Consider the following 23,791-nt stretch of genomic DNA (forward strand, 5'->3'; position numbering starts at 1 on the left):
CCGACGGTCGATTTCTTCTCCAGCCGGCATCGAGTGTCGAAGTTCGACGTTGGGGTGGGGAAGGATGTCAATAGATTAACCTGTTAAAATTTTAGCAAAAGTATGGCTAAGGCCAGGGGACTCCGCAAGATGCTTCCGACCAGTATGGCGGAAAAAAACAATCTGAGGATCCTAGACGCGTGAGGGATCCTGGGTACAGTGGACGTCACACTAGGGATAGTATTACTGGCACGCCCTGTGTCGACGCCCATTTTCGAGTTTCGAAAAACAAACTGTAATACTCCGCAGCTTCCACTAGATGTCGGCCTATGCACAGCATGTGATCTAAGCAGATTCCACAAGCCTCAGAAATATATATATATATATTTTTTTTTTTTTTTCAGGTCACAAGAGAATTTCCAGCAAGGTATTTACCTTTCTCTCCCAAGAGTCTCTGCCAACACAACAAAATCTCTCTTATATACATAACTCTCACCATGCTCCATTCACCACACTCAAGTCTCTCCTCCTTCCTGGGCTCGCCATCACACTATATCCAGTAAGGGTCTCCAGGACACAGATTTGCTCCTCTTCTTCTGTAAGGTCTCCCAGTGTTCAACACAGACTGACTGTGCTGGCTACCTTTTAGAGGCCAGTCTCGTTAACCATTCGGGAGGGGTGCTTTGGGCAAATGGTTGCACCGGACTAGTATGAACTGAACCTGCCTGTGATTTGGGCCATGACCCTTTGATCGTGTGGGCAGGCCTTAAAGGTATTTGAAGATCTACCACCAATTTAGATTTACAACTGGTGACGTGCAAAGGAAACAGTTTTGTTTGGAAAGCATTTGTTTCAGAGATATTGCCACACAACTCTTGCAATGCTAGGGAGAGCACAACATATTTATCATGTTACTCTTGCGGTGAATGCACTAAAGAAAGCTCTTCTTTCAATGCATTATTCTGTGCAATTTTGTATTGGTGGGCGTACCACGAACTGCATGAGCAAAGCAAGCATTTTCAGTTGATCTCTCTGGCAGTGCTAATGCGGAAACAAATGTATCTGCAGACTTGCTGGGGAGATGAACAGCCTGCAACACGGTTTCCTTCAATGGTGAGGTTCTCTATTCTGCTAGTTGCTTTGAAGTATGGCTGAAGGGAGCTTCAGGTTCCCTTCAACCCAGGTCTCCTTCCTTAGCTCCCTCAGACTCCAAGGATCCATAGACCCCCTGGACAGCCCTGGGGCAGGACTCTTGAGCCATTCTGGGACTTTTCCCCTGTCGAAGTGCAGGGGACTTTGCCACTAAATTGATATTGATTTCTCTTTAAGAAAAGTGTTACATTCCTTCTTTGACTACCATATATACTTTATGTGATGATTAGAAATGAAAATAGTAAAACATTTTAAAATCCAGTTTGTTATTTTACAAAATGTGTAATTTCCCTTTTCAACAGCTTCTCGTTTCTCGGAAGCATTAGGCTTAGATTAACATCAAATAGTCTGTTTCTTTTGTAGGCACTATGACATTGCCACAGTGAAAGTGAAATGGACATAGCAGAGACAGTGAGCATAACAGACTGCACAGACAGAGGACTCAGAGCATGCACAGGACATTGCGACACTCACCTACATAGAGACCGAAAGAGCATCTACTAGATTGGCATAAGTGGAGTAGAGCCAAGGCATTTGTATGATAATATTACAGAGCAGACAGCATCCTCTGCAAAAAAAGCAATATGGCATAGGAATATGCAGTGTCCAGATATGAGCTGCTTACTTACTATGGTCACAACAAAAGAACAAATTGCTTCTAGGCAAAGTTCTTTCGGATGGATGCTGCGCCCACAAATTCCTCATCTATGATCTCCCCATTGCAGCAACGCTGTTCTCCTGAAACTTTTCTGCAGCGTGGCTACGCACTGACTCTGCCTGACACCACTACGCGTCCCGCGCTGGGTAGGACATCGGTGTCCAGCACATATAATGGCGCGGAGCACTACCCCCTCAGTTCACCCTTCACCCCTAGCATTCTGAAGCTGAGCAACTGTAGAACTGATGGTGTACTACCTATACGCCACGAGGGGCATGTGGGAGGGCGATGAGGAATCTCTGGGAGGAACATCCATCACAAAGAACATCACCGAAATGTAAGTAATTTGTTCCTCTAATTAATTCATTCCTCCCACAGATTCCTCATCTATGATAGACTCCAAAAGCATTATCTAATTATCTAAATCAGGAGGAGGTAGAAAGCAAGGACACCACCTAAACCAGAAAACTCAGGAGGACTGCTATACCATAACAAATCCTGGTAAGCAAGGGAATCCAAGCAGTATAGCTTCGTAAACGTGTGCAATGTTGCAGCCTGACAGATATCCAAGACTGGAACACCCCTCTGCAGAGCAGAGGTGGCAGCCAGTCTGCTGGTACAATGAGCTCTGAGGCCTTCAGACAAATCATTTGCAGTCAGATCTCGCCTTCCGAGATGCATAGAATGATCCACATTGACAGGATCTGCATGTTGACAGCCCTGCCAGCATGAGCCCCAGAGTAACCTACGAAGAGCTGGACATCTTTCCTAGTCTCTCATTCGACAGATGTAGAACTTAAGGGTCCATACCGGGTCCCAGCCAATGGAATCCTCGTTCTGCTTTGGAAGGGTGAGGCAGAGGGACAAACACAGGAAGATGGATATTCTGAGAGTGATGGAAATCCAATATCACTTTTGCTAGAAAGGAGGGTCTCGCCCTCAAAGTCACCTTCTCTTTGGAAAAAAATAAGGAGGTAAAACAAACAATGCCTGGAGCTCACTCATCAGTCTTGCAGAAGAGGTGGCAACCAAGAAAATCACCTTAGGAGTGATGTAATGAATCTGGGCTATATCACTTCTCCCCAGTGGGGAGCCACCCCTTTGAGGCTAGGGAGGGGAGCCCGCTCAGCAAGATCCTCCATAAGGGTTCTGGATAAGTGGCAGCTCACTGGGAGCGACTCCCCACTTGGAGACAAGGACTCCCATTCCTGCAAGGAAACTCCCTGTCCAGAACACCTTATCAACCTACATGGGAATCAGAAAGGCTCCAACTTCTCATTTGGATTTCCGAGGTAGTGACATTTCGTCAATCTCTTGGCTTTAGGTAATGCTGGGTCCTGCCTGAACTCCACAATCAAAGAGAAACGACACACGTTTTGCTTGGAACGACGTACAAAAAATCATGAGGAATGTGGACTCATGGAGAGAGAATCCTACATAGAGGCAAGTCTGATGGGTAAATGCCCTGGAGGAGCAGAGCTATGCGAGACCACGCAGCCGGCTTTAGTGTGAAGAGCGAGTGAACCACTAGCAAGACGCCAGAAGGGTGGTGTTCTGACCCACCAAAAAGCCAAAGTTGGGAGAGAGACAGAACGTAAAGCGACCGTCTCTCAGGGTGGTGTGAACACAGACGCTGTGATGCGCCTGGGGCACGTTAACTGATGCAGAGACCAGGCCGCCGCGGAGAAACCAGATCCCAGAGCTCCTCAAGAGAGGTGCAGCAGAAGGGAAGCAAACACTCCCCAAGAGGTCACACTGATGAGAAGGGCAAACAGTGATACAAGAGGCTGGAGAAGCTGAAAGGTTTACGAGAAACGAGACAGGAAGATGCCCTACTGAGGCCTAGCTAAAAGTTACCCTGTTAGAGGGCCAGCAGGCTTTGGGGAATCCGAGAGACACGAAACAGAGTGAACAGCACTGGGAGGAGAGAGAACCTGGAGGGATCCAGACTTTTTTTTAAAAAAAAGACAAAAAAGACAATGACAATGTCAAGTACCAAGTGAGAAATGGTGGAACTGTGTTAAGAAAGCCTGATCTTTCCTGAGAGAAGGAAAACATACGCACCATGAAGTACAGTTGGCTGCGGGCAGGTGCCTTATTCTCTGTGTGCGGCTGTGCTTGGAGTGCCGCGATCCTCTATCAACGTTGGAACGTCGGACATTACCCGGAAGCTGTCAGGACGTCTGATCCTGCAACACCACTTTGCCTGGACCTAACGGATTGACATTAGAAAGAAAAAAAAGTGACTTTCTTACCGCTTACCTAAGGGTATTGTCTGCCAACTCTCCCTTGTGCCGTACCACGGGTCAGTTTCACGTTGTGCGCACGCGTTATCTCTGCTTTACGCAGTGGGCACGTGTTATCTTATGAGCACTAGGGCAGGTGTTATTTTCTTGCTGGGGCCTCATAACTTAAAAATCAATTGGTGATTGGTTGGAAAGTGCTTTGTGAAGAGTACCTTTCTAGTGGTTATAGTTGATTGTCAACTAACTTTTTTTTTATCTTGAAGGTGTGTCCTTGTTACGTGAGCCTGCCTTAGGTGTGTGGCTCCGCCTTGTGGGACGAAATAAATAACCTGGCCTCGGCGCACCCGCGCCGCGCACCATGACGTACACTGAAGTACTTTTGGCTGTTCGCGGTGCGGATTATGGGGTTGGACTGACTTCGAAGGCTTCCTATGGCAATATTTTGTGTGAAATAAACCTGTGAGTCAACAGGTAGGAAAACATTCTTTGTTAGATAGGAAGCTGCTTCGGTGAAGGAGGTGCACTTTATCGGGTTAGTGTAAAGCACCTTGTAAAGCTTTCTGGGCACTTTCTTTTTACCTTAACTATTGTGTTATGGAGTTAGTCTTGAGAAATGGGAAAAAGCGGAAGGAGTGTCCGTCCAAAACTCTCCCCACTTTAGATTCCCCAAAAAATGTAAACAAAAAGAAAAAAAAATAGTCCTGTAGCCTCACTTAATGGGAAACCGTCTTTCTTATCTATGTCAAGTCACGCTGAGGAAATGAAGCCCATTACTGAGAATAGTGTTAAATCAGATAATCAAACAGCAGCAATGGGCACAAAGGAATTATGCTCTTTAAAAAAAGCAAATGATGACATTACAAATGATCCATTTTCTGTAGAGGACTACACACGTAATATACAAAAAATAATTGTTGATATTCATGACAATAAATACCTTCCCATTTCTGACATTTTCATGCTTGCTCCTGTAATTATGTCGGATTTGGACAAAAGAGTACGATTATCGCTAGGTCCAACCACACCAGTTTCTACTCGGGGAGTGCGCATGTAACATGCACATTTTCACAAATCAAGTGCTAAAGAGTCTCATTATCCATGTACTGACCTGGAAAAAACAAAAGAGAAATTCTGTACAAATTCCTTCTACTAGTTCGCCTATGGTGAAATTTGCTTCAAATTTAAACACACAGAATCCTTTCTCTAAACAGGGGAACTTAAATACTTCAGTTCCTGTGTTTAAATTTTCCAATGTGCCTGATTTGCCTCTAACACAAGAAATTCTTGAAGAAGAACTACTTGATCAAAGGATTAACGATTTGTCGATATTTACAAGAATTTTAAACTTGTTAGACCGTGGGCATGAATATTCACATCTCCTACTGCAAGAGTTAAAAAGGGATTTGGCTACAAATAACACGCATTTAGCCAAAATTGAAGGATATATTTTGGCGCAAGAAGCTTGGCAGGTATATCATGCGAGCTGTCACGTAAGTGCAACTGCAACCACAAAAGATTACTTGTCACTTACTAATGCATATGTTGAAAAAAAAACATATGGGATCGCAAACCTCTGATGAGCCGCTGCTGTCACATGGAGTCCCAGTGACGTTTGCACAAATACTGCAGCGTAAAGACGAGTGTGGAGGGGTTATTGTGACCCCGTCAGATGTTGACAAAAATGATTATCTAGAAATTGCGAAATTGCAACATGGAAGACTCGGACAAGTGGAAAACATCTTGGTTCAGATGAACTCTAAAGATAAAATTTTAGATATGCTCATGGTGGATCATTCTCCCAACTTGAGCAAAAATGAGGTAGAACCTTCCCCTGATAGTCCTACGATCTTGATTAATCTTATGGAAAAGGACAAGTCCAATGAAGTACAACAAGAGTCCGCAGACGCAAAAGCGAAATTCTATTTTACGTCAAGAAAAGCTAAGAAAAATCATCTAAAAGCCCTCAAAAGACAACACCAAAACAAAGGAATCTCTTTGCGGGGAGAGAAAAAAATGCAAGAACTTTCTAGTGAACTCTCTAACGAAAACACAGAACAAATGCATTCTAATCTAGGTGCAATTCTTGTTGGCTCTGCTGAACAAAAATTCAACTTAAGTGAGCTAAATGAGGAGAGTAAAAATGTACTGCAATTGAAGGCTTCAACGACTCAAGAAATTGTTTCAAAACAGCTGGTCAATCTGAAGAAAAAACAGAAGCACAACTTGAGTTGCTCCACTGGGGAGCAGGCTGAAAGGACAGGAAAAGTTCGAATGGAAACTGAAGCTATGTCTCAGACTGATTCTATGGTTCAACCCCCTCTAACTTCGTTCTTCACTGATATTTCAACAAAAAAACGGATGGTTTTATCAGAAACGAAAAGCTCAAATGTAATGAAGGCACTTTAGGAGAGACATCGACTCCTTGGAGGCAAGATGAAAAACGATTAAAGGCTGAAACCGCCAAGGAAGTGTTTGAAAAAATTGCCTTATTATTGGAATCAATCCCTCAAGAGGAATGGGCTTGTATAGATATCCACATCAAGCAAGGCCAAGTGATTGAAAGTAAACAGCAGATGAAGGAACTTGTTCAAACCTCGAATCCTCCATTATTATCAGCCCTGGTTGAGGATTTTGGTCCAGAGGAAAACGCACAAAAGGGAAATGCCAACCAAGAAAAGGACGAACCAGCAAAAATGCAACATCAAGTAGGTGGAAGTGCTCTAGAAGCGAAGAAAGAGGTTGCAGAAGAGGTACATCAACGTGAGTGCCCTGTGGAAGCTGGATTGAGTCACAAGCTCCTGCAGTTTTATAACATACCTAGCGAAATGAAAAAAACCATTGGATGGATTAGCGACAATAAAATTAACGGGACAGTACGCATTAATAGATAGTTCCTAATGAACGCACTATATAAAATTCCATCACTCAGAAATTTGGTAACAAATGATATAGAGTGGATCAGATTGCCTAATATGAATAATAACAGGATGCTGTCTAAAATGCTATCACCTATAATTGCAAAATTGATGATGGAACAACTATCTGCCCTTACAAATGCCCTAAATGGGCTTAAATGGCTCGAACCATTGATTAATACAGCTGTTAACATAAACATGCCCATGGCCACATCATAAATTCATGACCTTACTATAGTGTCATGGAATTGTTGTGGCCTCCTGAATTTAATGAAACAGAGAGAAAGGGTAAAAACAGATTCTTTTCCTAACATTTTATTGATTCAGGAGACCATGGCGATAAAAAATGTAGAAATTGATGGCTATGTTGTATTTTCACACCATGCGAATAAAGGGTTGGAAGGTAGACCCACTGGTGGTCTAGCAATTTTGATTGATACAAGACTAAACTTTACTATCAATAACGTGTATGAATCGGACTTGTTCATCTTGTTGGATATTTCCTTCAAGGTGAGAATGAATGAAAATATCTTTTTGATCTCATTATATTGGAATCCTAGCAAACTTCAGATTGAAAAAGCTTTTGAAATCTTGGGTGATGCCCTTAATGCGGCTTTTAGTAAAGCACCAGGTGCAGAAATCCTTATTGGAGGAGTCCTCAATGCCTATATAAGGACCAATGGTATCAACAAGGGCGCCAATTCTTATTATTGTCAAGCCTCCATACAGAAAGGAACTATATGGTCTAAGGTTCTTAAAGCTTGGAACATACACCTATTAGACCACACAGATACTCATAGTAAAGTTACATGGAAAAGGGGTAATGCAAAATCATGGATTGATCACATATTTTCCTCGAAGAGGCTATCTGGTTGTCTCACTAAAATTAATACCCTTAAGACTGACTTGGCGGACCATGTTATGATTACAACGTCTATTCTGAAATACTTTACCATGTGTCCTCCTGTAGTCCAGCTATCGTTAATTCAATGCGATAGACCATGTGGTTCGATCAATTGGTCGTCTGCTACATGCAGGAAATTCACATCTCTAGTGAATAGAGACTTCTGGAAAGACAATGTGGAAAATCTCATGGATAATGCAATAATAATAAAATGGAATTGTGGAAATGATTGCCTCACATTTAGGGAATATTTCATTGCTTAATGCAGGGCAAGATTCCAGCAAAAATAGTAGAGGGGATTATTGTGTCGAGGTAGCTGCTCTAAAAAGAAAGAAAAATGCTGAGCTTTGGATCTTAAAGAAGTCCACGTGTGTGTATCAAGGCTGAATAGAATTCACAAAAAAAAAGATCTTATTCAAGTATAAAAGAGCAGTAAAGGAGATTCACGCTGCAAATAAATTACATCAAAACCAAAAAATAGTAAATTTACTTTGTAATCGTAAAACTAAAGATATATGGAATATGATAAGATCTATAGATAAAGGGCCTTCACGAGAATTTGACTCGGGTATTGATAGTGCAGCCTGGACTTCTTTTTTTCTTTCCAAATATGCACTTCCTGAAAGATTTAAAGCGTTTGATACACCGCCTGATTGCCAACTAATTCCTAATGTTTGTCCATGGGGAAAGAAACACATACTTGAGGCTATTCAGAAACTAAAAAAAGTTCTAAATGTGCAGGTCCTAATGGCCTACCCCCCTGTCTAATCAAGGATGACCCTCTTTTTTGGTCTTCCATTTTTTATAGCACATTTCAAGAAATATTTTGTTCTAAAAGAATCCCTGAGTCATGGCTTGCATCAATCATCATCCCACTTCATAAAAAAGGTTCAATTGAAGATCCGAATAACTATAGACCTGTCGCGATCATTGGTGTCGCAGCTAAAATATTTGCCTCTTTGATTTTACAAGAGCTCGAAAGATTTGCCCGTATTAATGATTCTTTTTGCCCTTCTCAAGTTGGGTTTCGCAAAGGGATGGGGACGCCCCTTAATGCGTGTCTGTTGGCTCATATCATTGCACATTCCACCTGCCCGACCAACAGTCCTATTTTTGTAGAATCCCATGATTTGAAAGCAGCCTTTAATGGGGTAATAAGAGTGGGAAAAATTGCGTAAAGCTAAGTTCCCCCAATACCTCATTACGCTCATTGAAATGTTGCATTTCAAAACAAATTTCAAAGTAAGAATCAACCGGGAAGGCTCCCTAACGCAAGCTATTCCATCATTCACAGGGGTAAAACAAGGATGCAACTTGGCAGCGATACTTTTCAAACTTTATTTAGCCGACATTGAAGAGTTATGGAATATAGATAGATCTTTTGCAATTCGAATTGGAGCCTTATCTATGTCCTGGCTAGCGTATGCAGATGACATTCTGCTCTTCGATCGGACGCAGTCGGGTCTTCAAACAAAACTTGAATGTTTTATGCAATATTGTAAGAGTAACAACCTTATTGTTAATCCACAAAAATCTAACATCATCATTTTTGCAAACAAGAAAAAAGTACGACATTTCGTATGGAAAATTGGTTCCTCTCCCATTGCAATCTCCCTGAATTTACCTTATCTAGGGCTAATCCTATCGAGGAACACCTCCTATAAAAGTATGAAGGAACGTTTAACTGTGAAAACAATGCCACTAAAATGCCAAATAAAAATTTTGCTACAAAAAATGTACACATTTTCATTGACTCCACTTTTGGAATTTTATCTGAAAAAAGTTGAAACTATTTTGTTGTATGGAGTTGAGCTTTTCTTACACGATTTGGGTCCCTTATTGGATCAATTACAAGGACCGATCTGGAAATACAGATTAGGTTTACAACCATCCTTGCCTAATGCTGTGGTCAGACATGAGTTGGGTCTCAACTCCCTCTCCTCCAGATACAATTGGCATTTATTATTGAATTTCGCAAAAATGCTGTTTCCTCTCATAAATTCGTATATATTTGGGCTAAATAGAATGTTCGTAAATAATAATCCCCCTTCTATGGTTCAGTTCAAAGAACGAATGTTATCATTGTTGGATAAGATTAACCTCCCTGTGGAAGATTTGGAGATTTTTCGAGGGAAAATTAAGAAAAAATGATTGCAATGTGATTGGGCTGACACGTGCATGAAGATGGAAATCTATTCCTCATTTGCGGAATATCGTAAATTCATTCATAAGCAGATACCTTGCATGTCTTATTTAACACTTTGCCCTTGTTCTAATGTTCGTCGAACCTTTATGCGTTTTCGACTTGACTTATGTCATACACGAATTAGAAAAGAACATTGGCATAAAGATGATTTGGAACACAATAATGAATTCTGTCGATTTTGTAATTATGCACAGGAGACTTTAAAACATCTGTTTATTTACTGCATTTATTTTGAAAATGTGCGTTGTATAGTTATGAACGCATTTGTGCAACCTAAAACGACCTCAGCTAGAGAATGGATATGGACAAAATGCATGTGGGGATCCACTGATACTTCAATAATTAAAACAACAAAGCTTGTAAATATTATTGAGAATGAAATGGAAAGAGCTCCTTAAATATATATATATGTATGGGTATAGATAGATATGGGTGCATTTTCTTCTTCGAAGAAATCTAACTTGTGGATAAGTTATTTTAAGTCAGAAATTGTTATGTTGGTTGTGTAATGTTTATCAGCTTGTTTTGTGCTTTGTTTTTAACTGAGTTATTATTGTACTGAATCATGATTTATTTGTAAAGGTCTTTATATTTTGACAAAAAACAAATAATTTTTTTAAATAAAAAAACATATGGAATCTGAGTAAAAACTTGAACATTGGCAAGCAGAACATACAGAGAAGCGAAGTACTGTACTTTCCAAACGTTTTTGAACTTTGTGGAAAGAGATCCAGAACTGGACAAACTTTTTAAAACCTTCTTGGAAAAGGGATCCAAGTGTTGGTTCAGGCAGAAGCCAAGGACCACGGCTATTGCACCGGCCTCCTTTTTGTCACGTGTTTTCTAAGTGGTAGGGCCAGCAAGATTTTAGGATTTTGACTAAGGACTATTTCTTTGGACTTTGACGAGAACCCTTACTTTTAGTTTGTTAGGAACTCTCCTCGTAGCGGTAGGGCTAGATCGGCGTTCTCTCTTTGCTTTGAATAAAACACCCCTTGGCACTACTTAGTTGGACTCTCCTTCTGGTTCGCCACAGTGAGCAATCTAATAGACCAGGAATTAAAGGGCTCAAACAGAGCACCCATAAAAAATGTAAAAACGAAATTCAAATCCCATGCCGGAACCACCAACTAGCAGGGAGGAAATTGGTTACCCAAGCACTGCATAACAGTGGGTATTGTGAAAAACAAGCCCTGTTCTGGGGACATATTGAACACAGAAATCGGGGCACGTAACTCTTTACAGTGCCAATCTGCAGGCTCGTCTAGGAGAAGGAGAGAAGAGAATCCAATACAGGGGATAGCGGACAGGATAAAGTATCCAGAAGCATGAAGGTTCAGACTGCTGAGGTTTAGATGGGGGGGCCCCGCCCCCAAGATTGGGAGAGAAAGTCTACTCTCTTCGGAAGGCACCAGGGAGGGTGAATGGACATGTCCGGCAACTCCAGATACCACATTACCACGGGCCCACTTTGAAATTATCAAGATCATTGTGGTTCTGAACAGGCACAATCTCCTGAGAACCAGCAGCATGACGGGGATCAGTAGGAACACATAGGAGAGGTTGAAAGTCCAATCAAATCTCAGTGCATCCCCCAGAGCTCCCAGATGAGGACATTCCCTAGAACAGAACAACTCACACTTCCTGTTGGCATTGGAAGAGAAGAGGTCCACTTGAGGAGTCCATCAAAAGAAGAAATCTCCTCCAGAACCTCCTGGAAGAGTTCCCTCTCATGGGAGGCTGAGGTGTGTCTGCTCAACGCCTCCTCTGTGACATTCTCTCTGCCTGCAAGAACCACTGCCAGAAACTCACCGTTTTTAAACCACTAAACCACAGTCTCATTGGCAAGGACCCTACACTACCTCGCTTGTCGAGGTAATGCATTGCCACTGTGTTGTTTGTCAGGATTATCCTGATCACCCTCAGCTCCAGCAAGTTAATGTGCAGATGAGACTCCACGAGAGACCACCGTCCGCTCACCATTAGGTCTGACAGGTGAGCATCCCAACCAGTCAGAGATGCGTCCATGACCACCGTCACCTGGGGTCAAGGTTGACAAAACAACACGCATCTCAGCAAGTTGTCTCGCATGGCCCACCATGCGATCTTGAGCCACCAGGGCCGATGCCTGTAAAAGGTCCGGCATGGGGCCTTGAAACTGAGACCATTGGCAAAGCAGAAGCAACTGAAGCGATCTCTTGCACAGCCTTGCTTCCGGGTCTTGAAGGACGTTGACCATCCGAAAATGTGTGCCACTTGGCCTGCTGATGGGAAATTATAAGTTACTCACCGTAGTGACCAACGTAATCTTAGTCTATAGTCCCCTTTCCTTCCTACTGTATGGCCATTCTTTCCAAGGGGCGGGAGACAGAACCTTTTTCACCAGAAAAAACCTTCTTCCCCTTTAAATTTAGAAGCGCGCAGGGGCGTGGCCCAGGGAGCAAGCGCTGCCCTGACTTTGCCCTCCAGCGCCGCACCTCAGTCCCAAATGACGCGTCGACAATAGATTTAACATTGCCTAATGACACCAGTATTAGGGGTGAGGTTGGTGGGACGTATGGAGGAAAGGGGACTATGGAGTAAGAGTATGTTAGTCACTACGGTGAGTAACTTATAATTACTCTTACGTCCTGTCCCCTTTCGTCCATACTGTATGGGCGATTACAACTGATTGTAGCCCCAGGGTGGAGAGGAGACCCTCCTTAAGCAAATAGGTTTCTGAAAACCACCTGTTCGAAAGCCGCATCAGATCTAGAGCCAGCATCCAAACAGTAATGCTTGCAGAATGCCGAGGGAGAGGCCCAAGTGGCCGCCTTGCTTATGACGTGCCAAGGGACATTGCGCTGGAATGTGGACGTTGCCTTGGCCCTGACCGCATGGCATGCATGGTGGCCGGAAGCGGCTTGTGCTGGCCCTCATACTCATCTTTGATGGCAAAAACCATCCAGCGGGATATGGAAGCCTTAGAGGCCTGATAGCCTGGTCTTGAGCCTCCAAAAGTGACAAACAGGACGTCCCATTTGCAGAAGCCCTTGGTCCTGTCCAAGTAGAATTTCAGAGCACGCCTGACATCCAGGCAGTGCAGCACTCTTTGTGCTTTGTCCTTAGGATCGGGAAAAAACGTAGAAAGGGCTATCTCCTCGTTCAGGTAGAAAGCAGACGGAACAGTGGGCAGAAATGCCGGGTGCGTCCGCATGACTACATTGTGCTTGTGAAAGGTGGTATATGGCTCAGATGTGACCAGCGCCTGGAACTCGCTGACTCTACGAGCTAAGGCCGACTAGTAAGGCCGACTTAATGGTGACCAACCAGATGTCCACGGACGCCATTGGCTCGAATGGTTTGTGAGCCAATGCGCCCAAGACTATGTTAAGGTCCCACACCGGGTGCGGTCTGTTGACGGACAGGTAGACCCTAGCGAGACCCGTCAGATGTTTCTTGATGATAGGGTTGGAGGAGGAAAAAATGCCTACCTCAGAGTTCCTATAAGCCCCAATGGCTGCAAGTTATGGGTGGCAGGTGTCCACCTGTACGCCTGAATGAGCGAGGTGGGCCGAAAAGGAGAGCACGTCGTCGAAAGTGCAAGCCAAGGGGTCTATTCCCTTGGAGTCTGCCCAGTGGCAGAATATGGTCCATTGGCTTTTGTACTGGGCCCTGGTGGCTTCGCTCCTGGCGCCTTGTAGGATCTCCAGATTGGCCTGTGAGAGGCTAAGGTGCCTAAGCATTACCTGCTCAGGTACCACGCTGTGAGGGCTAGTTTCCCTGGCACAGGGTGCATGACTCTGCCCTCCTGCTGCACCAGAAGATTTGCTGGGCCTGTCGGAAGGTGTATCGGGGGCAACTCCGAGAGGCTGAGTAGCTCCGAAAACCAAGGCCTGGCCGGCCACCACAGAGCTGTCAGAATGATGAGGAGTCGGCGAGACGCCTTGATCTTGCAAATTACCCTGTGGATCAGAGGAGTGGGCGGAATGGCATAGGCTTTCATGCGGTCCACTGGAGGTGAAATGCGTCACCCAGAGAGCCGGGGCCCTGACCTTGCCAGGATACAAACTGGGACATTTTTTGTTGTGCCAGGTGGCAAAGAGATCCACGTGGGGGTGACCCCACCTGTAGAAAATCTCCTGAATAACGAGGTTGTTTAGCTGCCACTCGTAATTGTCCGCTTCCAGCCTGCTGAGCCTGTCCGCCTCCAGGTTGGATTCCCCCGGGAGGTGGACTGCTAAGAAGTGAATGTCGTTTTCCAGGGCCTATTCTCACATGCTGATCGTCAGTCTGCACAGAGGAGGGGGATCTGGTGAACCCTGCTTGTTGACGTAGTACATGCTGGTCGAGTTGTCTGACTGGATGAGGACAACCTTACCCTTGAGAAGTGGTAGGAATTCTCTGAGCACTAGCCAGATGGCGTTCAGCTCCAGCCAATTGATGTGGTATTCCTGCCCCTGTCGAGTCCAGGTGCCATGGACCGAGAGATCGTCCAGGGTGGCTCCCCAGCCCTCGAGCAAAGAGTCTGTGGTGATGGTGGCCTGCAGAGAGGGCGGCCGTAATGGCTTGCCCGTCCGTAGGTTGCAGTCCATGGACCACCATGTTAGGTCCGGGTGGAGAGATGGAGGAACGTTGATGATCTCAGATTTTGAGCCCCGCTCCTAATTCCATTAGGCCACGAAGTGCAGCTGAATCCTTCTCATCCTTAGTCTTGTGTGCGGCACGGCTAATAGGACCGCTGCCAGTAGACCCAGGAGATGTTGGTATAGCCGAGGTCACCGCTCTGCGTGAGGAAGTGGCCGGTGGCCCTCTTGATGGATGAGATTTTGTCCTCCGACGGGAAGACCTTCTCAGAGCACAGGTCCCAAATGAGTCCCAGGAATGTCAGGATCTACGTAGGCTGCAGCTGTGACTTCTTGAGGTTGAGCCAGAAGCCCAGATCATGCAGTGTGTTCATAAGGGCATGGGAAGAGTGGAGAACTGCTTCTGGAGATGTAGCCCTGGTGAGCCAGTCGTCGAGGTATGGGTAGATGTGGAGGCCCTGCGCTCTGAGGAGGGCCGCCAGAGCGTTCATGAGTCTGGTAAAGACCCTGGGGGCCGAGTTGAGGCCAAATGGTAGGACTTTGGATTGAAAATGGTAGCCCATGATCCTGAACCGTAGGAAAGAACAATGGGGCTGCCAGATCGGGACGTGTAGGTACGCGTCCTTCAGGTCCAGGGAGCACATCCAGTCTCCCTTGTCCAATGTCTCCGTAATAAAAGCTGGCGTAACCATCTTGAATTTTTGCAGGCGCAGGGAGAGGTTGAGGGTGGAAAGGTCCAGCATGACTCTCAGGCCGCCTGGTTTTTCTGAACGGCGAAAATCCTGGAGCGAAAAGCCAAAGCCTCGCTGGGAGGCCGGAACTTCCTCCACTGCCTGGCTCTCTATGAGCGACCAGATCACCGCCGAAAGAGTTGCTGTCCCAACCTGTGGGAGTGGAGGGGAGGAGAGGCTGGGATAGAAAGGCGGTACCCCGTGGATACTACAGAGAGGATCCAGGTGTCCGCGAAATTCTGATGCCAGAAATGTGCATGGAGAGCAAGCCTGCCCCCAACCGGAGACAAGTGGACCCCAAGGGGCGTGTCATGCCTTCTTTCCCTCGGAGGCAGACGCTGAGGAAGGGGACTGGAAAAAGCCCTTACTAACCCTCCTCCCCCTTTTGTTGTTAGCGCCGGTCTTGAGACGGCAAGCAGTCCGGCTGCCTGGATCTGTGTTCTTGGAAGCTGCGGAACCCTCCATATGTACAACACTTTTCCGAGCGCTGCTGAGATTGTGTGTACGATTTGGGCATGGTCTTTGTAAGAATGGATAAAGACTTTGCCATTTGTGAGCTGTTTTTCTTTTTGTCCAGCTCCTCGTCCGTAGAGGAGTGGAAGAGGTCCCCACCCTTTCGTTGCCCGGAGCCAGGCTGCTCTTCTCATGTCCGTGGCAATGCAGATGGTACGGGCCGAGGTATCGATATGAGCCACTGTGGACTCCAGGAGGTCATGCGCTACCAGCTTGGCTTCAGCTATCCCCGCCCTAAAGTGCGATTGGCACTGGGTGGGGAGTTCCGGGAGGAGGTCTGCAATTTCCTGCCATAACCTTTGGTTGGCGGCAGCCAGCATGGCATCTGCATTGACCTGATGAAGGTGCAAGGATACGTTGGAGTAGATTTTCTTGCAATACGCCTCCAAGATCTTATCCTCCATGCCTAGCAGCGCCGCAGAGGTGGAGGCTGAGGACGACTGAAGCTTGGAGTATAGTGATGCTGCAGTGATCACCGACATGTGTGGCTGAGGATGGTTCGAGAGCAAGAGTGTATCTCCCTCCGTCCGCCTGTACTTGGCGTCCAACCTTCGATTGACCGGCTGGGCCGAGTGGGGCTTGAGCCAACCCTTCTTGGCCAGGGCGACTACATCGGTTTGCAGTGGAATCCCGTGTTGGCAGAGGGGCGTCACGTGACGACTTCAGCCAGAACCCCCTCTGCCGGCTGCTCAATCTTGGGTTGGGGGAGGCCCAGGTACTTGGCCAGGCCAGCAAGATGTTAGTGGAAGGCCCTGGCTGAGGATGGCGTGTCCGGATCCTCCTCCTCGTTCATATCCTGCGGATCTGGAGGATCCTGTGGAGGGGGAGTAGATGGCGCCAGAGGCTGGGGTACAGGAACCGCAGCCGGAGGCTGAGGAGGCGGCAGAGGTTGCAGAGTTGACTGTGGAGCCGGAGGATGCAGCTGCACCAGGGCCAAGGGGCCCGATGGAGGCGTCTGTAGTGCCGCTAGCATGGCGGGGATAACTTCCCTGATGGCTTCTTTGATGATAACCCCCATCTGAGGAGACCTCATGAGGCCAAGGAACTTCTTGAAGAGCACCTCCTTACTGGCCAAAGAGGTGGCAGGGAGTGCCGACGGGGTAGTGGGGGACTGCTGGAGCTGCTGCATACCCTGTCCATATGGACGCAAAGGAAAGCTGCCCTGCACAAATGAGGTGTAGACTATAGGCCACGTAACTGGATGAGGCCAGTCCCACCTTGACACTCGTTCTTTGCTGAATTCCTGGAATGGCGTCAGACGGGTGCCTCTTTCTGGTGCGGCGGCCATTTTGTCGAGCTGCCTGCCACGTGCCTGCGACGTGGTGCTTAGCTCGCTGGGCCCGGCCTCGTCCAAGACTCTTGCATGTGGATCACGAGGCCTACCCTGCTCCTCGGGCCTCGGCCCAGTAGGTGCGACACCCTCGACCCACGGGTCTGTAGAGCTGCGTTTAGGCACCTCCTCGGACGTATTGCCGGTATTAGGGCGTAGCCCCTCGGACATAGTGCCGGTAAAAGGGCAGAGCCCCTCGGTGTGGACCCGGTAAAAGAACCTTTCGGTCCCTCAACACTGCGCCCAGGAGGATCTGAGGATCCCTCGACCCAAAGGCCGGTAGCTGTAACAACCTTGGTGCATGTGCCGGTAGGAGGACCTGGCCGGCCCCTCCCGCGCGTGAGAGTCCCTGGGAAGGAGTCTCCCCTGCGGAGTGCGCTGGAAAATATCGGCCCTACCTTGGGCCGGGTTCGATGCTTCACGAAGGTCTTGAGATCCTCTGCAGGTGACTTCTGGAAGAGTTCCCTCCACCTGGCTAGTCTGTTCTTCAGCGCCTTCGAGGACAGCGAGTCACACGCCGAACAAGATTGCCAACCGTGGTCTGGGCCAAGGCAACGTAGGCAGAGGGCGTGGGGATCTGAAGCTGGGAAGAGCCTGTTGCAGGATGGACACCTGCTGAACTCTGTAGAAGTCGACATGCGCCGGGGAGGAGCGCGACACCTGAGGACCGAGTACTTGAATGATAGATAAGACAAGAAAAAGATAAAGAGAAGAAGTATCCGCGATTGGTATTACATGGCCAAAGCTAAACCCAGGAGCACTGGTGAATTCGGCCCATTCCCACCGATGTGGAAAAGGGGACTAAGGTGCAGTGCCGGAGGGCAGAGTCAGGGCAGCGCATGCTCCCCGGGCTGCGCCCCTGCGCGCCTCTAAATTTAAAGGGGAAGAAGGCTTTTTCTGGTGAAAAAGGTTCTGTCTCTCGTCCCTTGGAACGACCGCCCATACAGTATGGAGGTAAAGGCACGGATGTTAGAGTAAGGCCCATGCAGTCTAGCGTCCAATTCCACTCCAATAAATCGTAAGTACTGGGGCGGCGAAACCTGAAACTTTTTGAAGTTCAGGGAAAAGCCCAGGCTGCGCAATAGCATGCATGTATGGAGTAGATGCTCCGGCACCAGAACTGGGGAGCAACTTTGGACGAGCCAGTCATCCAAGTAGGTAAAGACAAATGCCCTCCCTCCTTAGGCAAGCCCCTACCACCGCTAGCAGCTGCATGAAAATCCTGGGCGCTGAAAAAGACCCAACACCTTGAACTGGTAGTGATGTTGGCCCACCATGAACCTCAGGTACTTCCTCTGCTTCAGATGGATCAGCACGTGAAAGTAGGCCTTCTGATGTCCAATGATACCAACCAGTCCTGCAGATTGAGTGTTTGCAGGATCTGAGCTAGAGTAATCATCTTGAAATTGTCAGTAAATGCAGATCCAGAGTGGAACCACCCCCCCGTCCTCGTTCGGCACCAGAAACTAGGTTAAGTACTACCCCCTTCCTCGTTCTGATCAACAGTGACTGATAGAACTCCTCCAGGATGTGGTCGGAGATCAGGGGTGACCTGGAGGCCATGGTCAGGAGGAATGGGAGGCAATACCCCTGTTTGATGACCAAAAAGGCCCAAGCATTGGCCCAAGATTCCTTGCCCACTCCGGCCTCAACAGGGAAAGCCTGCCCACCACCTGCGTTGAGTGGCATTATCCATCACTGAGGTTTTGCACTGTGGGGTGCAGCAGGGATGGCAGCTGCAGCCACACCTCTCTGGGCTTCTCGACCTTGCGGGAAGTGTCTACCCTGTATTGTGCCTGGAGCAGATGGACTAGGGCCCCTCAAGGCATAGGTGGTGGAGAGACTACAACCTCTGCCCCAAGATGCTGCCTCTGTGGAGGGCTGTTGCACAGCAAGCCCCAAAGACTTAGCTGTTGCCTTCGACAACTAGACCTTCCAGAGCAGTCATCAGCCTTGGCTCCAAAGAGGTTTTGCCATCAATAAGCAAGCCTAACAGCTTGGGCTGAACATCGGCCACTAAACCCGACCTCCTCAGCCTAGAGTGATGCATGAACACAGTGCTCGTGGCCATGGACCGGAACACACAGTCTGCATCGTCCACTACTGATTGCAAAGTTTGGCAAGCTGCCTCCTTGCCATCAGTGACCAAGAACAGAAAACCGTCCCTTATTTCTCCTTTGGGGACATTCAACCACATTGGTTACAGCCACGCAAACGCCAAAGGAGAATTTTTTTATTGGGCAAGAGGCATTCACGGCACGCAGTCCAAGATTGCCTGACAAAAAATCCTTTTGACCCCATTCGTTAAACCCCTTACTTTACCTGTCCAGTGATAGGGATGGGAAGCTAGATGTCTTTCTTTACGCTAGCTATCGCGGCCTGACCATGGTGAATCATAGGAGGAGACAAAGACTGTATTTGAAGCGGTGGGACTGTTTCTTCACCGGTTTCCTGTCCAGTGCTGGATCAAAGGCAGGTTTCTCTCACAACTCCAGTATTGGGGGAGCGAGGGGGGTTCCACTGCCTCATTGAAGGGCAGGAGCATTGTCCAATATGTCACATATTTTGTACTGAACCTTTGACCTGGATGGGGCTGACAGCCCCAGAATACTGGTCACCTTAGAAATCAAGCGCTGGAAGGAGGCTTGAGGCTATACTGGGGTGGGAGCTGGCAAAATGTCCATCTCTGGGGAGATGTCTAGGCCACTGGCGACTTGCAGGTCCTCTGCCAGTCCCAGCACAGCCTCACCTCCTTAGAAAACAGAAGTTCTAGCCCAAAGGGAACCTGATCGCCATCCTCATCATAGATGTCTTAAATTTGTGACATGAAGGTATCCATAGGGAGTGGGCATATTCCTGCAGAGCTGTGGTGTCACCAATCGGCACGGACGACGTAGTCGGGACCAGCACCGATGCCTTGCACCTTAGGCGTACAGGAGTGGTCGCCAGCAGGTCCCCTGCCAGTCGCAACAGGCACATTAGTACCAGTAGGTGCTGCGGTCTGCGCCACAGGTGCCGAGGCTGGAGCCGTCAGCAATGTGATGAAGATGTCCAAGATCTTCAGGCAGAAGTTCCCCCATTCTTCCGGTATGAATGATTGGGCGGGAAAAGGCAGCTGCGCCGGCCGATCCTTCAAAGAGGAAGAGGAATGCTGGTGTAAGGAGTCACTCAGGAAGCGAGACCTCTTGCGATGCTGCAGCTTTTTCTTATCCTTCCTTGGAGTGCCGATCCTCACTGTGCGACCTCGAAGGAGACCGGAGAGCTTCACCTTTCATCTTGTGGACGAATGTGAAGATTTTCACCGCCTTTTACCAGAGGGCCTTCGGGTGCATGGACTGGCACGAGACACAATCCTGGGTGTGGTGGGCTTGCTCAAGCAATAGACAAATCCAGAGGGGATCTGAGACCGACATCTGCTGGCCACAGTCCGCACATGGCTTGAAGCCTGAGGCCTTTGACGGAGTAGGCTTGCTGAAAAAGAATGCTTGACGAACGTGTTCCCGATCAGCAAACAGAGTGCGTGGAAAAAAGGAATTGAGACCCTGGCACTGCTACATATACTTGCCACAGAATCATATGGGCACAGTGCACATAGAGGCGTCAGGCGGAAGCGTTTCCAGATAACAACTGCACTGGGATAGAGTAATCCTAGATGAGGAATGCGTGGGAGGAAAGAACCCACTAGAAACAGGGAGTTAAGAACCCACCAAAATCAATGCTAGCAGTATGGAATGGCCAGGTAAGTTCCAAATGGAAAAAGGAGCAGTGTAACAAGCGTTCAAGAGATGTGGAGGAATAGTGGATTAGAAAGGTTTTATCCATTGGTGAGGAGTAAGGGATGAGTCTGCCATCTTCTTGCAATCTTTAAAGTCACCTTCAAAACTAAATGCTGCTATGCCATTCTAATGGGCCAAATTCTAAACAGTGTGATTTCACTCAAAATTGTATCTATCTGGAAGGGCCGGTGGCCAAAGACAACATTAAGCCACTCTTAAGTATCTGGGTAGGTTGGCATTACAATTATATTAGAAAGAGAACAAGGGAAATGGTCAGGAAGTGTCTGGTGAAATACTACCCATCTCAAAATGCAATCTCACTTTCAGGAGCAAGTGGTGTATCTTTAGGGCCAGCATGATACAATCGCAATGCCACAGAACAAAATGTGAGATGAGTGTTTAGGTTCTTTACTCTTAAGGATATCCCATTCTATAAAAAGTACTAACGACTCTACTCCATGGATCTGGTAGAAGGCGTGGCTGCATTTAAATGAGGCTATTGAGAGCTCTGCTGCTTCTCGAAGCAAGGGATGTGCTCAAAAAGTATTGCTGAGAGCTACAGAACATAAAAGGACAATACCTGTTTTAGCTTACATTCAATTGATGTGTTGCAATATTTCAGGATTCTTTACTCTTAAGAGAATCAAACTGTTGCTATTAAATGTATACAATAAGAATGATCACTGCACAACAGTGTAAGGCAGGGCCTTTTAACAAAGCATTTATGTTCCCTTATGCCTCCATGAAACAATGCAGGCACGGTCTTCAAAGTATTAGTAAGGATATTGATGACCCATTTCAAATACTTCTTACCTCACAACTATTTTTACTTCACCAACAGGGAAAATGAAAGACGTGAGTTCCAAAATATGAGACCGCCGAAAATCTGCCAATTGCACAAGCTGGGTTCTTAAATCATTGCTTCTTTTGTCCACAAGTTCTCGGAGTCTGCGATTGTGCCGTCGTATTTTTTCTTTCTTCTCTAGATGCCGCTGTGCTCTGCGGTAGAGCTTTTGGTTCTCCTCTTTAAGTTTAATAAGCTTTTCAGAATCTATAAAGAAAATTAATTCTAGCAATTATACCAGAAATAAAAGTCTTAAACACGCAGAGAAATATTAGTATTAAGATCACAAACGTGCTGTATATTTTACTGCAAAATGTTTTGAAGGGAAAGCATGAGTCCTTAATCCCAAGGCACTGCAGTCCAAAAAGGGAACAGACCTGTTAAAGAAATAGGAAATGTGTGCTAAAGCTCTAACAGATTCTCCTTAAATACCATCAATCAGCAGAATGCCCTAACTGTGCAGCATAAATGGAGGTGAAAGCAGGTCTTGTTGTAAATGGAGATGCATTAGAGTAATAAAGAAAGTACAGGAGGAAATATTTTATACCGACAGGAGGTACTTTCTGTTCTCTTTGTGCTACCATATAATGGGTTAGTTACGTCCTATCGGGCAAATTCTGTGTTGCGCTGCCCTACTCAATGGTGAATAAGCAGACGCTGCGTGATGAGAGATGCCACAATTTCAGTTTGTATTTTCCCCAACTCTCTTACAAGGATCGTGAACAATGAGGGGCTTCCCATTGATCTTGAATAGTGCCTGGATTGTTTGTTGGGGGCAGACACGCATAAGTCAAAAGGTTTTCAAATGTAATGTCAGGTATTACGCATTCTTTTCTCTCTTCTTTATTTGGTTCATTGGCGCATTCTAATGTAATGCATTAAGAGCCACTTTTACAGTGCACACGTTTTTTTGTGAAAACCTTAGACTTAATGAATACAAAAATAAAACTGAAACCAACACTGCCTCAATCCTGTTGTCCCAACCCCACTTTTAAAGGTCTGCGTTCCCCCTCTGCCTTCTTCGAGTAGCAGACTGCAACCATTCTTGCAGCAGCAAGGCGGAGGATGGGGATTGCAGGTTGTAGGAAGCTGTGGTGTTCATAGGGTGGAAGAAGAAATACCCACATTATAGCCATAAGAAACTGCCACCAACCTGGAAGAGTTACTGTTAGGTGAGATCCAACACCCAGTGCATCTCCACAAGCACAAATGATAGAGAAGGCGAGGCTAAAAGTAGCAAGGCCAATTTGTGAAGGCTTGCCATCTGTCAAGGGTGTACAAGCTTTGGCTTGTTGGATTTTTACTAATAAAATGATGCATGTAATTCTATCTCAGAAAGGGTGGCCTGTTAACCAGCTCCCCTGCTCCTCTTTCAGCAAACTGCATGACAAAAGCATAGGGTCACCTGCGCTCTGCTGAATCAGTATCCTGATCTGCAGAGCCTGCACTCCAGTGGCACAGAGCAGGTTCACATATCACACGTGCCCTCTTGACAGATGCAGTGACAGCTATGCCACTTTAGGGCAGGGGTTTATTTAAAATATGTACCTCTGTTCCCAAACCGCATAACTATGAGAGTCACTATCCTGGTGGCAATTATATACTTTAAATATAAGCCATACCCCAGTTTAGGGTAGGGTGGCTAGTGTCACTCATAATTATTGAATCCACAACAAGCTGGTATCATTCCAAGGCCAGTCCTGTGAGCCCTGCCCAAACATGAAAAGGTATTCTCTATAGACTGGCTTTCTTGCAGCACCCAATACACACATCGGAAGGAGGCAACCCACACAAATGATTTGAACAAGGACCTGGAAAAGTGGTATAAAAAAATAAACCAAAATAAAAACAGGTCCTAAAGCTACACATTGAATGCAATCATTTTCATACTGCATGTAAAGATTTCAAACTTATATTCAAACAGGAATTTTAATGAATAACAGACATGATTGCAGGTTAGATAAAAGCATAT

The 23,791-nt window shown here is 46.5% G+C and overlaps 1 protein-coding gene across 1 annotated transcript in view; it reads right to left on the reverse strand.

Moving 5' to 3' along the window:
* The window catches only part of ATG14 (autophagy related 14), a 1,873,818-nt gene that overhangs the window by 947,468 nt on the left and 902,559 nt on the right, over positions 1-23,791 (reverse strand). Inside the window, exon 5 of the mRNA XM_069637604.1 lies at positions 21,789-22,026. Coding sequence (XP_069493705.1) covers positions 21,789-22,026 — 238 coding nt within the window. The remainder of the gene's footprint in view (positions 1-21,788; positions 22,027-23,791) is intronic.

This window comes from Ambystoma mexicanum, chromosome 14 (assembly GCF_040938575.1).
Source record: "Ambystoma mexicanum isolate Mex_15411 chromosome 14, UKY_AmexF1_1, whole genome shotgun sequence".
NCBI classification, from domain to species: domain Eukaryota; kingdom Metazoa; phylum Chordata; class Amphibia; order Caudata; family Ambystomatidae; genus Ambystoma; species Ambystoma mexicanum.